This window comes from Drosophila sulfurigaster, chromosome X, assembly GCF_023558435.1.
Source record: "Drosophila sulfurigaster albostrigata strain 15112-1811.04 chromosome X, ASM2355843v2, whole genome shotgun sequence".
In the NCBI taxonomy this organism is placed as follows: domain Eukaryota; kingdom Metazoa; phylum Arthropoda; class Insecta; order Diptera; family Drosophilidae; genus Drosophila; species Drosophila sulfurigaster.
This window is the reverse complement of record NC_084885.1, coordinates 15,040,941-15,052,994: the sequence shown is the minus strand read 5'-3', so window position 1 is coordinate 15,052,994 and position 12,054 is coordinate 15,040,941. Positions and strand designations below refer to the sequence as shown.

The 12,054-nt window shown below is 42.8% G+C and overlaps 3 protein-coding genes across 6 annotated transcripts in view; 1 reads left to right on the top strand and 2 right to left on the bottom strand.

Annotated features, from left to right (window-relative positions):
- The window catches only part of LOC133847831 (nuclear factor of activated T-cells 5), a 54,204-nt gene extending 50,845 nt beyond the window's left edge, over window positions 1-3,359 (bottom strand). Inside the window, exon 1 of one of the 2 annotated variants that reach the window (XM_062283077.1) lies at window positions 2,276-3,359. In XM_062283077.1, coding sequence (XP_062139061.1) covers window positions 2,276-2,384 — 109 coding nt within the window. In that variant the 5' untranslated portion in view covers window positions 2,385-3,359. The remainder of the gene's footprint in view (window positions 1-2,275) is intronic. The other variant, XM_062283079.1, reaches the window with a different exon arrangement.
- Window positions 3,360-3,659: 300 nt separating this feature from the next.
- Window positions 3,660-5,374, top strand: LOC133847838 (transport and Golgi organization protein 2). Of its 3 annotated transcripts, XM_062283093.1 has the most exons (5): window positions 3,660-3,808; window positions 3,894-4,152; window positions 4,276-4,398; window positions 4,532-4,769; window positions 4,825-5,374. In XM_062283093.1, exons 2-5 carry the CDS (start codon window positions 4,008-4,010, stop codon window positions 5,267-5,269), a joined length of 951 nt encoding a protein of 316 aa, XP_062139077.1. In that variant the 5' UTR covers window positions 3,660-3,808; window positions 3,894-4,007; the 3' UTR covers window positions 5,270-5,374. The 3 variants fall into 3 exon arrangements, with proteins under 3 accessions (XP_062139077.1, XP_062139076.1, XP_062139078.1); XM_062283092.1 differs by having other exon boundaries at window positions 3,674-4,152; XM_062283094.1 differs by having other exon boundaries at window positions 3,680-4,152; window positions 4,640-4,769.
- A 519-nt stretch (window positions 5,375-5,893) lies between these two features.
- LOC133847832 (RRP12-like protein) lies at window positions 5,894-12,050 on the bottom strand. Its single transcript, XM_062283080.1, has 10 exons — window positions 11,809-12,050; window positions 11,179-11,738; window positions 10,145-11,043; window positions 8,585-9,469; window positions 8,390-8,524; window positions 7,409-7,841; window positions 7,075-7,343; window positions 6,828-7,015; window positions 6,230-6,764; window positions 5,894-6,162 (listed from the first exon to the last, which is right to left on the bottom strand). Exons 1-10 carry the CDS (start codon window positions 11,948-11,950, stop codon window positions 6,018-6,020), a joined length of 4,191 nt encoding a protein of 1,396 aa, XP_062139064.1. The 5' UTR covers window positions 11,951-12,050; the 3' UTR covers window positions 5,894-6,017.
- Between the last annotated feature and the right edge of the window lie 4 nt (window positions 12,051-12,054).

Below are 12,054 nucleotides of genomic sequence, written 5' to 3'. Positions count from 1 at the left end.
ATTTATTTTTCTATTCAATTACTAATTTACCAACAAAAAACAAAAATAAAAGGTTACTTCTAATTAATAAAGGCCTCACAATTGGAAATTGTTTTAATTAAACAAAATGTAATGACAACCAATCGAAATGTTTCTCAAATAATCCCTATAAAAACTCAATGACTTAAAATAAAATAGCTTATGCTGCGAATTTTAACTTGCTGCGAAGTCTCAACTTGCTATGCAAAAGGACACTTCAACATGCTTTCTCAATTAGAGTGGATTAAACATTTCCCAAGGCTCGAAGCTCCCAAGACACACACACACACACACACACACACACACACACATATATATTTTGTGTCTTGATTAAGTGGCTTCCGATTGTCTTCGAGGCTAAGACAAAGAGTGGCCTGTTGATATTGTTATTGCTCTTATTGTTGTCCTAGCCACCAAGCGACAACAGCAGCAGCGTCAAGGACTGAATACATTGTTGAGTAGACGTGGGCAGTGGACAGCGAATTGAGGGTGGTCTGGAGACGCGGCAGGTGGTCGGTCACTGTGTGTGTGTGTGTGTGTGTGTGTGTGTGTGTGTGTGCGTGGCTCGACCTTGTAGACAATATTAAATGTTATCAATTGAGCATTGGCAAACACACACAAGCAAAAAGCACTCAACGGAACGAAACGAAACGAATCGAATCAAACCGGCGGAAGAACGACAGACAAAGATGGCGATGGTCTCATAACGGAAATCGACACACAAACTGCAAGTAACAAGCAACCCTAAAGGATTCGAATAAAGCCATTATGCTATCTAATCTGCGAGAAACAAGAAACAGACCGACTCCAATACCCTGCAGCATTTGAATGGGTCTAATGGGTATATACACATATTTATCGGTTCAACAATTATTTTCAAATAAATACCAACTGTATTATCGTTAAAGTCCATTTAAGCTAATCGACCCTTTAATTGGCTTTTATCAAATATCTCCATTCATTTGCTGGGGAGTTTAGGGTATATCATGGTCGAGATCAAAGCGCTGTTGTTTTTGCCACGTGTGTCCAGTGACCTACGCAAAAGCTACACAAACAACCTTCCCCCTCCCCATCGCATCCCACATAAAACATAGAATTATGTACAATGAATACATACAAACATTCGAACAAGTCGAGAGAACGCCAACGTTGTTCTTGTTCTTGTTGTTGTCGCACAGTGGGAGATCGCCGATAAAAATACATTAGATTTTTTCTTTTCTTTTATTTTTGACTACCATTAATTAAAAGCTCTGGGGTATTGCAAAAAAGACATTATAAATTATGAAATTCCTTGATTAGAAACAAACAGAATGTTCGTCGCTGCTATAATAAATTTAGTAGTCAGTTTTTGTTTCTTCTGCTTCTGTTCGATAACCTTATTTATAACTTTTTATTTGTCAATTTAATATTTTGTTTAAGCTACTGCAGCAAACTTATTTATTAAGAGGGTTTGCTGTCGAATAAATTTTGTTCTTATAAATGTAATCTACTTTAATTTATAGAAAAAGAAGCACGTCTATGTCAATTTATATGATAATATAAAAACGTGCAGACTTTAATGCTTTTCTACAAAGAAATCTATTTAAGCAAAGATAATATTGGGGAACAACTTATAAATATATTTAGAATAGGATGGTAACTATTTAATTATTCAATGAAAGGATGAAAGTGCTTAAGTTTTAACTAGATAAGCATACAATTTGTCTAACTAAATGACAATAATAAACATAACGAATATGTTTCCAAAACTACCCCAATGATAACACAGCTTTTAACCACTGTGCGGCGCTGATGATGTTTTGAATTATGTAGACACGTGCGTGTCGATGCTTGCGGGGGGCGGAGCGAGGGCGGAGTAAGGGCGAACAGTGAAGAATAGACATACACGAATACACACAAACATATGTACATATTTGTATGTGTTGTGTTTTTTAGCGAGAGAGAGAGCGCCGCTCAATGTTATTGCTGTTGCTCTTGTTTTGTTTTTCTTTTTTACGTGTTTAGTTATTTGAATGTTGCTGTTGCTGTTGCTGTTAGTGTTGGTGTTGTTGACGAAAAGAGCCGTTATCAAAATCAAAGCATTTATCGATACGTTTGCTTTACCCAGTACACACATACTTATGTCTTAAGGCAGAAAGGTAAAGGTAAAAATAAGCGAAGTAAAGCTCAATTCGAAATGAGCGAGAAGGAATGCGCGATAAACAAGAAGAGAAATACCAAATACGAAATAAGCAATACGAAATAAGCAATAACAAACCTGTTCCTCCGCCGCGCACTGCGTACGTTGTGGTCGCCTGCATGGATGATGAACTGGAACCCAAACCCGCGCCGCCGGCTCCACTGGTTTTTGTGAATTTCAACAGCATTGTGTTGATCCGTTGTCACTATTATTGTTATTGTTGTTGTTGATTTTGTTTTTGTTATCTTGTTGCTCTTGGTACTGTTATTTGTTATCTGTTTGTCGACAAACAAAACAAAATATAACCGAAAAAAATAACACTGCTGCTTATTTCAATTGCACTTTTCAATATATATTTTATTATTGTGTTTGTTTTTGTTGTTTTTGTTGTCAAACTCCTAGCTCAGCCAACAGGCTGAACGAAACTAAAAGCAGGCGAAACCCAAAGTTCGAAGCGACAGCTACGTCGATGTCGACGGCAGCGTTTGCGGGGTTTTTTTTGTCTATTTGTTGCTATTTTTAGTAGCAACAACACACTCAATATTTTTTTTGTTGTAGGCGATTGACGCAGGGACGAAGACGACGACAGCGACGACGACGGCAACGACGACGGTGACGAATACGCGGCACACAAGAGTCACAAATAAAATAGTTTCGCCTGTTTCCCGTTCGCTTTTGTTTCCCGTTTTCGATTCCTTTCCTATTTGCTTCTCTTGGCGCAGAATCGTTTCAAGTTGTTGTACTTGCTTACTTTTTGTTTTATCAATTATATTATTGTTTGCTATTCCACAGTCTCGCTCCACACTCTTCTATTTTTCTTTCTCTTTTGCACCCATTCGCTGCTGCTGTCGTTGTTGTTGTTCTTCTTCTTGTGTTGCTTTTTTCTATGCTTTGCTTATATGTATGTTTATGCACGCGTTGCGCGTGTATGAGTTGGAATTGAATTGTGGCTGCTTTTTCAACAAAAACTGTTCAAAATATCTGCATAAAACAGAGTGCATCACATGCATTTTATGCTTAAATCGTTGACCAATGCATTCACTTGCGTTTGTAATAGTTTTTGTTAATAAACACACGCGTTTTGCACATTAAAAAAACAAAATAATTGATTCAGTTTTTGGAACGACGCTGGCCCTTTTGCATTCAACTGGTTGCGTAGTGTTGCCGGATCGATTTACTAGCCCAGACGTCGCAACTTTCGTCTACCAGGGCTACCGATAACACAAAAGTGTAAATCGATTAGTGAAAAACAGTACAGCAATTTGTTATAGCTTGTTGTTTTTATTACTACTATATACATACATATTACTGAAAGGCTGCATTTTATAATCTTATTGATAATGTTGAAGATTCAATTAACTTGTTTGTTTTTTGCCCACAAACAAATGGCGCCATAATGCGTAAAGTAGTAGATTTTGAAATGAGAATATACGGTCACACGCTGCTGTTGGTTGACAACAAAAATCAGCTGAAAATGCAAATTTGAAAAGAAGGCGAGTGCTACAATAAAAACAATAACAACAATTATACAATCCGAAATGTACATATATATATTTATTTGTTGACAATACGTGTAATCACAATCGCATCTAGAAGGCGTGGCGTAAACAAGTAAGAAGCGGATAAGCTAAACGTATATACTGATATATATGCGTTCAAAGTCAGCGATAAGTTCGTGATAAATTGTTAACCCTAGAACAAAGCAACAAAGAGACTGAAAGAGGCACAAACAACACAGACACAGAGTACAGACTGAAAACAACACAGTAATCATCAAGACGAGTCAAATTTGGAGTGCGCATCGACAAGCATGTGTGTGATATTCTTCTATGCTAATTCACAGCCCGATAGCGTTGATGGCTACAAACTGATCTTGGCCTCGAATCGCGACGAGTTCTTTGCTCGCGACACACAACAGGTGGCCAAATGGACTGACTCCCAGCAGGTCTATGGTGGTAAGTGGATCTAAAACGATCCTAGCTTAGACATCAACCGAATAGCAGTTGTGTCAATCAGTGCTTAGCGAAGACACAAACCCCTGTTAAGGCTCTGCTCAAAAACAAATTCTATTTTCTCAGGCATCGATCTGGAGCCGGGTCGCGAGGGTGGCACCTGGTTGGCCATTGGCAGCGACAAAGGCGTCTTTAAGGTGGGCGCCCTGCTCAATTTGACCGGCGAACCAAAGCCACGCAATGCAGTTGGTAAACACACAACACACACACATACAAACCCATAGATGACCTACATTTCCATTTTCCACACTTCATTGAATTCCCATTTTCATTTGCCTGCTTGTTTCCTAACGCACCCCAAAAACTTTCTTTGTTTCGAAAGCGCACAAAAACATTTTGCAACCGCATAATAACAACAGCAACAACAGCCAGCACAAGCAACGGCATGAACAACAACAACAACAAACAAATAACGAACATTTCTTACTAGGACGCGGAATGATCGTCGCTGACTTTGTGCGTCAATCGGATGAACAATACAACATTGCCAACTACAATCAACAACTGCTCGCCGACTGCACCAAATACAGTGCCTTCAATTTCGTATCCATTGAAATTGGGTAAGCAATAAATCCAACATTTAATCAACTCCTTCAACTTTCTCATTTATTTCAGTGATTCCTCGAAACCGGCGGAAATCAATCTGCTTAGCAATGTTCCGCCAACGCTGGCGCCCTTTAAGCAAGGCCAATGCTATGGCTTTGGCAACAGTCTGCCCGATGCTCCCTTCGAGAAAGTCCAATACGGTCAGCAGCACTTCGATCAGATCGTCCAACAGCATGGCCACTCGAGTGTGGAAACCTTAAGTGCCGAGCTGTTGCAATTGCTGAAGAACAAGCATAAATTCTGGCCCGATGTCGAGCTGAAGCGACGTGCGCCCAGCTGGGGCGAAGGACTGAGTGCCCTGAATGTCCACATCCCGGAGCATGGCTATGGCAGTCGGACACATTCGCTTATCCTGGTGGATGCGAACAATAAGCTGCATTTCATTGAGGAGACCATGGCGGGCTTGGAACCTGATGGCGAGTGGCGTCGCACGCATATTGAAAAGCAATTCTAAAGCATTTAAATTCACTTGACCGCCGCCTCACACAATTGTGCGATGCTTAAAAGCAATAATAATAAAAATAAATTGTGACTGTTAAGTCTGCTACAAAGTATGAAAGAGTTGTTTGCTAGTTGTAAAGGAAAGCTATAAACATTTACATTGTTTTCTTTTATACAAAGTTACGTTGCAATTTGTAACTTTATTTCACTTGCATTATTTCAAATGAAATTCGAGTTTTAAACAGACATTCAGTTTGTTTCAACACTTATAGTAAATCAGTTTAATAATGCTTTCTATTGTTGAATTATTTGAATACAAACAATTGCGATTACATGAAAATATGTTTGAATACAGTCATATTCATTTACAAAGAAAATAACTTGGGAACCGCTTTCAATTTTTATTTATAATATGATCATTTATTTCTCATTGAAATAAAATACAATTGTATTTAAAAAAAAAACATATTCATGTGGATTCATTCATAGGAAGATTTGCAACCACTTACAATTGATCCCAATTAGGAACATTCTCACTCGAAAAGCTGTCAAAAGTGTTCCATAAAAATGATGCTAGCATAATATTCGTATCATGCTCAGCTGTTTAAATATCAGACATATCTACACAACATGCTCGTATAAGAGGATTATATATATATTTTGTTTTTATATTATTTAAGCGAAATAACAGCAATTTGTGTGTGTGTTTGTGTTATGCAAGAGTTAAGTTAACTACGAGTTATCTTTATGATGCACTCGCCCTATTTGTAGCTCTTGCCAACACGTCCGCCTCCACGGGCTTTTCCCCTGGCTCCTCCTCCGCCTCCAGTAGCTGCCGCTTCATCTCCTCCTCCGCCAGCGCCACGCACTGCGCTCTTGAATTTGCGTGAATTCATGGCGCGTTTGCTGTGTGTAAAAACAATTTGTAAGTTAGCCATTTATAAAGCAATAAAAAGCGTATTAGGAAGCTCACCGTTTGTTGAGCGTGTTGCGTGTGAGCGGTATGTAGGCATAGGGATCTAGTTTGCCGCTCTTCTTCATGTCACCCTTGGCCTTCTTGGTGCTGTATTCACTGCCAGCCACGCGACTTACGCCGGATTTCACAGACATGGCATCGCTAGACTTGCCGCCACCGCCAAGTGGACGATGGATACCCTTGCGTGTGCTGGCGCTGGTGACACCGGAGCGCATGCTCATGGCATCGCTGGTTGCCTTGCGCTTACGCTTCGCTGTTGTTGCCTGTTGCAGTTCCTCCTCATCGCTGGAATCATGTTCCATGCCACGCTTGGGATTGCCACCGGCACCGGCCACATGCCCGCTATCCGCAGACGAATCATCGCTGTCGGAGCCATCGTCATCGTCGTCGTCAGCCGTGCCTTGGCCACGTAGCGCCTTATCGCTGATGATCAGACGGCCATCGTCGGCGGTCTTGAAGCCGCCATTGGCCAATTGTGGTTTCTTGGCCTTGGCCAGTTTACTGCTCACAGCTGCAGCCGACGAACCACTCGCTGAAAAAGTAAAAATCATCATTTAAAATAGAGCATAAGCAACTTCAGAGCATGGCAACTTACTCAGCACATTGCCAATGGACTTGAGATCGGCCAAATCGACAATTTCGTCTTCGTCCTCGCGTATGTAAGTGCTGCGTGCCTGCTTGGACTTAGTCTTGTTTTTGGATTTGCCAGACGTCGCAGCGCCCTCCTCTGTGTCCATGTCCTCGGGCAGATCCGAGTCCGAGTCGGCCAAAATATCATCAATGCTACATTCGAAATATTACAATTAGAGTACAAAATAATCACAGCCAAACTTCACGCTTACGTATAACTCTTTGGCTCCAATTCGCCGCCAATGAGTTGCTCCTCATCAGAACTCTCAGCTTGCGCCTCCTCGTTTTGCTTTTTACGCGTATCACGACGCATTTGCTTGCGTATCTTTTTGAGACGACGATGAGTGACTTCATCATCACCAGGCACGAAACGTGCCAGCTCCTCGGTGCTAAAGCGTTTGCAGAGCTTCTTCAGGAAGTAACCAATCTGTATGCGACAATAGCGCTTCGTGTCCTTCGTCATGGCGGACAAAGCGCGCATCTGCAAATTCAAAAACAGTTGCGTTAAGGAATTTTCGTTTTCTTTTCTTCATACACTACACTTACAATCGTTTCGAGATGATTGGCAACCAGCGGTATGGGCATCACCTTGATGAATGTGATAAGGAAGGCAACGGCAGCCTCTGCCTGATGCCTGGACTTTTGCACCAGAAACACCGACACCTGTTGTAGCACAAACTCCAAAGTGCTCACTGTGAGATGTTGTCCTTGCTGTTGCAGCACCGCACGGAAGGCGAGAATTGTGTTTGTCGATAGGGATTCGTCGCCGGTGAAGCCAGCGATTAGAATGTCCACGAACTCATTGATTTTGCCCGCCTCTTGATACAGATTGACAATCAATTTGATCAGCTGCTCGGCCACCTGCTCCTTGCGTGTGGAGAAGTCCTTGTAGTTGAGCACAGCCTCTGGTATGGCCTTCATCACCAGCTGATCGTTGTACTTGAGGTTGGTGCGACAGTCCAGTAGTGATTTAAGGCAACTGTGTGGTGGAGAAAGATGCAAAGGTATTTTAGATATTGTAAGTAAAAGTATATAAAAAAAAAATTGAAACAAACTTGATCTGCGTGCAAACATAACAAATGCTGTCGAAAAAAAAATTATAGCTCTATATCTTATAGTCTCTGAGATCCAGTGTTTCATACGGACAGACGGACATGGCTAGATCGTCTCGGCTGTTGACGCTGATCAAGAATATATGGGGTCGGAGATGCCTCGTTCTACCTGTTACATACATACATTTCCTGCCGGCACAATGTTATAATACCCTTCTACCCTATGGGTAGCGGGCATAAAAATGTGCTCGACTGTGGGGTACATGCTAAACTTTATCTGCTATCGAAAATTATATCTCTATCTCTTATAGTCTCTCAGATCTAGGTGTTCATAGGGACGGACAGACAGACAGACGGATATGGATATAAACTTTAAAAGGATTGGAGCTGCCTCCTTCAGTCTGTTACATACTTTTCCTGCCGGCACAAAGTTATAATACCCTTCTACCCTAGTCTAATCGCTTTCGAGACTTACTGCAAACGCGACGCCTGGCAGACGTTGCATGTGGTATCAAAGGCCTCGAGCAGAATCTGCTGCAGCTGCAGGCAATTCTTGCGTGTGAATTTCTGGCACGATGCCTGCTCCGAAGTCATCAGCTCACGCAGCAATCTGGAAGGCAGAAAAGAAAAATGAATAATGGGTATTTGAATATCAAATTGCTGCACTTACTCGTAAGTCTTTCGCTGCTGCTTTTTCAGCTTCTGTTCGTCACGGGACACCAGCTTGGACTTGTCGTTGCGCAACACAGGCGCCATATACTTTTCGAAATAGGCCTCGATGCCGCGACACTTTTGCACACACACAATGGCCGCGTTGATGTCGAAATACGCATCGTACTCGAACGTGGCCACTGCGCTGCCTGCCAACAGCTCCTGAGCGCTCTCAAAGAGCTGATTCTGCACATCGGCGGGAGCACGTGCAATATACAAGCGTATCACATCGAGAGCCCGTTTGCGTAGATCCGCCTCGTAGGTGCCCTTCGGCTTCTGGATGTAGATGTTGAAGAGACGCGGCAGAAAGTTGCGTGCATATTGCGCTATGGCCGCGTGACATTCTGGACTTTGGCTCTCGTCAAGCAGCTCGATTAAACCATCATAGATCGCCGCCCGAAACTCGGGATTATGCTGCAGTGCCTCGCCCAATGTGGGCGCCAATTGGCGCAGATATTCGGGATCACGTGGATGACGACAGAAGCCGGGGAAAAGACCCCACAGCTGGCAACTGATCAGCTCATAGATGTGCGCCTTCGACACGTTCTTCTCGTCAGCGGCGAACTTACGCCAATTGACCTGACTGTGCTGTGCCAGCGGTATCACATGCTCCAAGAAGAACTGCAGACTGGCGCCGGTGGCGCCTTCGCGCATCAGTGGCAGCAGCCAGGAGCGTTCCATGCTCACGCCGCCGCTGCCATCGTTGAGCGGCAGCGCCTTCAGCACCAGTTCGGGACCGAGCGCCTTGATGGCGCTAATCACCGTGTGCTCGATCTGCAGACGCAGTGCGCCCTGGCTGTCGATGCGTTTGCCAATTGTGGCCAGCGAATTGCTCAGCTCCGCACTGCAAAACCAAAAAGGTAATAAGTAATTATAAATGTGTACGAAATGCAACACAGAAAACTTAATATAATTCATATGAATATGTTTTTCAAAATTTAATTTAGAAAATTAATCAATAAACCTTTTTGAAACACTTTGAACTGTCTGAACTATTAAATTATCATTTAAAGACCAAACAGGTTATGCTAGAATACTGTCATCATGGTATAGCCTTGTAAATATACTAAAATGCACATACAGTATATTTTAGATAATGCTAGAATACTATCATCATGCTAAGTCTTATAATTATACTAAAATTCACATAAATTTTCAGCATGATATACTGTTATAATTATACTAAATGAACATATAGTATATTCTAGATAATGCTAGAATACTATCATCATGGTATAGTAGTATAATTATACTAAAATACACATATACTGTCACTCATAATTATTGTATAATTATACTATAATTCATATTGTATATTCCAAATAAATGAACAGCATAAAGACCAAACGGTTAATTCTAGAATACTACCAGTGTGATATTGTATTATAATTATACTAAAATGCACATACAGTATGTTCTAGACAATGCTAGAATACTGTCAGCATGGTATAATTGTATAATTATGCTAAAATTCACATATAGTATATTCAAATTCTTAAAATCAATGTTCCACACTTACCCAAAATGCTTGCCGCACGCCTCAAACACAATGCCAAAGATGAGTATGACATATTTGGAGATCTCGCCGAATGGTGCATTTAGCATCTTGTGCAGCGATCCAATGATCTTAGTCACCGACTGACGATGCACATCGGCCAGCTCTTTGGTGGCACAGGCACGTGCCACACAATCCTGCAGCAGCTCCTTAATACAATTGGAGACGCCGACAATCAATTCGCTGCGATCCGATAGCCACAGATCTGTAGTGCAGACGTCAAAGAGACGCGGCAACGCTTGTATGCACAAGTCCAGTTGCAAGGTGGCCAGATGCACGTGACCCTCCTTGAGCACTGTGATCCATGAGAGTGTTTGACGAACATCGCTGCGATCCGGACGATACTCATGTATGGCGGCCAACAACTTCGCACACAGCGTGGCATTCAGATTGGCGCTGCGGGTGAGGAAGAGTGCGTGCAATGCCTGAAAGCAATTGGTGCGCACCAGCACATTGGCAGCCGTCATGATGGACAGTAAATGCTCGCAGACGCTGCGTATGTCCTCGGTGCGAAAACCGGCTAGTGTATCCTTCAGCAGTGCCAGAGTGTAGAGCACTGTGGTCTGAGCGTTGGCCAGCACCTCGGGCTTGAATTGCGACAGACAGAATTTGGTAACACGCGGCCCAGCCGGATGATGCTTTATCTTCGATGGTTCCGGCTCAGTATCTGGTCCCGTTTCGGTAGGCAGCATGAAGCAGCTGCCATGTATGATCGAGACGATAGCGTGTTGTGCTGCCTTACGTATCTTGGGACGGGAGTGTATGCTAAAGGCGAGCAGTGCATCAAAGTATTGGAACGTCGAGCTGTACGACCACGTGGCATAATCCTGGGCACGCAGTAGCACCGACATGCAGCCAATCAACTAAAAGCAACAATTAATTGAATATTTACTTAGACTCAATGTATAAGACTGAAATCGAGACCCCTCAATCAAAAAAACGAACTTTAAAAATCGTTCACTAACCACGATACTTTCTATAGACTTTAAAATACTTACATAGCGAATGACTGACTGATTGCTGGAGTCGATAAAGCGTTGCAGTAGCTGCTGGATGGTGGCCGCCGTTTGATCGAAACGCTTGCGCAGCACTGGCCATGGCACCGACTTGATGCCCATGGAAAGCAAAGCGATGCCGGCAATGATGTCGCGCTCTTCGGTGGCTGCCTCAATTTGATTGAGCAATAAAAGGAAGTACTCGGTGGATGTCTCTCCGCCGCCACGTTCACGTATGATCTCGGTAAGAGCGCTTAGTATAGCAAGCATCTCCTTGTGCAAATCGGATGAGGCGCGAAAGCCAGTAAGAAGCTTCTTAAAGCTCACGTTGCTGCAGCTGCTGTAGTTGGACGCAAAGGTCTGGAAGGTTTTAACGGTGCTCGGCTGTGTGCCGGACATTCCCGACATGCCATCGTCATCAGCGTCGTCCAGCCTAAAGGATTTCAGGCTACCGGCCACGTCGCTAACTGTTGTCGTCTCTGTGTTGTATGCGAGACGCTGTTCGTGTTTGTGCACCGCCTCCATGGTGAGGCCATTGTTATTGCTTGTGCCAGCTGCAGCAGCTAATAATAAAACATCATAATTCATAAGCGACCCCTTTTAAAAACGAAAACTTTTTGGTACTTTGCTTACCCAAATTCAAATTTGGCTGAAAGAAACGCGATTTGGCTTTGAGGCGATGCTTCATTTGATCCGGATTCGAGACGGCGGACTGGCCCTTGCTCCAGTTTTTGCCCTTGCTGTGGCGCTTCAATTTCGAACGAAATTTACCCATTGTTCACAGTTTTTGTTACCACTTTTTGTGTTATTTGCTTGAATTCAAAATGCAAAATTAAAACACGTGCAGCACGCACAGCTAGAGCAAGTTTGTTTGTTATC

Excerpts from the sequence above, each read along its gene's own strand:
- LOC133847838 (XM_062283093.1), top strand. The coding sequence starts at position 4,008 with ATGTGTGTGATATTCTTCTATGCTAATTCACAGCCCGATAGCGTTGAT. Across the intron at positions 4,153-4,275 it reads CTCCCAGCAGGTCTATGGTG|GCATCGATCTGGAGCCGGGT; the intron begins GTAAGTGGATCT and ends CTATTTTCTCAG. Across the intron at positions 4,399-4,531 it reads AAAGCCACGCAATGCAGTTG|CGCACAAAAACATTTTGCAA; the intron begins GTAAACACACAA and ends TTGTTTCGAAAG.
- LOC133847832 (XM_062283080.1), bottom strand. The coding sequence starts at position 11,950 with ATGGGTAAATTTCGTTCGAAATTGAAGCGCCACAGCAAGGGCAAAAAC. Across the intron at positions 9,470-10,144 it reads GCGTGCGGCAAGCATTTTGG|TGCGGAGCTGAGCAATTCGC; the intron begins GTAAGTGTGGAA and ends TTGGTTTTGCAG. Across the intron at positions 6,765-6,827 it reads GTCCATTGGCAATGTGCTGA|CGAGTGGTTCGTCGGCTGCA; the intron begins GTAAGTTGCCAT and ends TTACTTTTTCAG.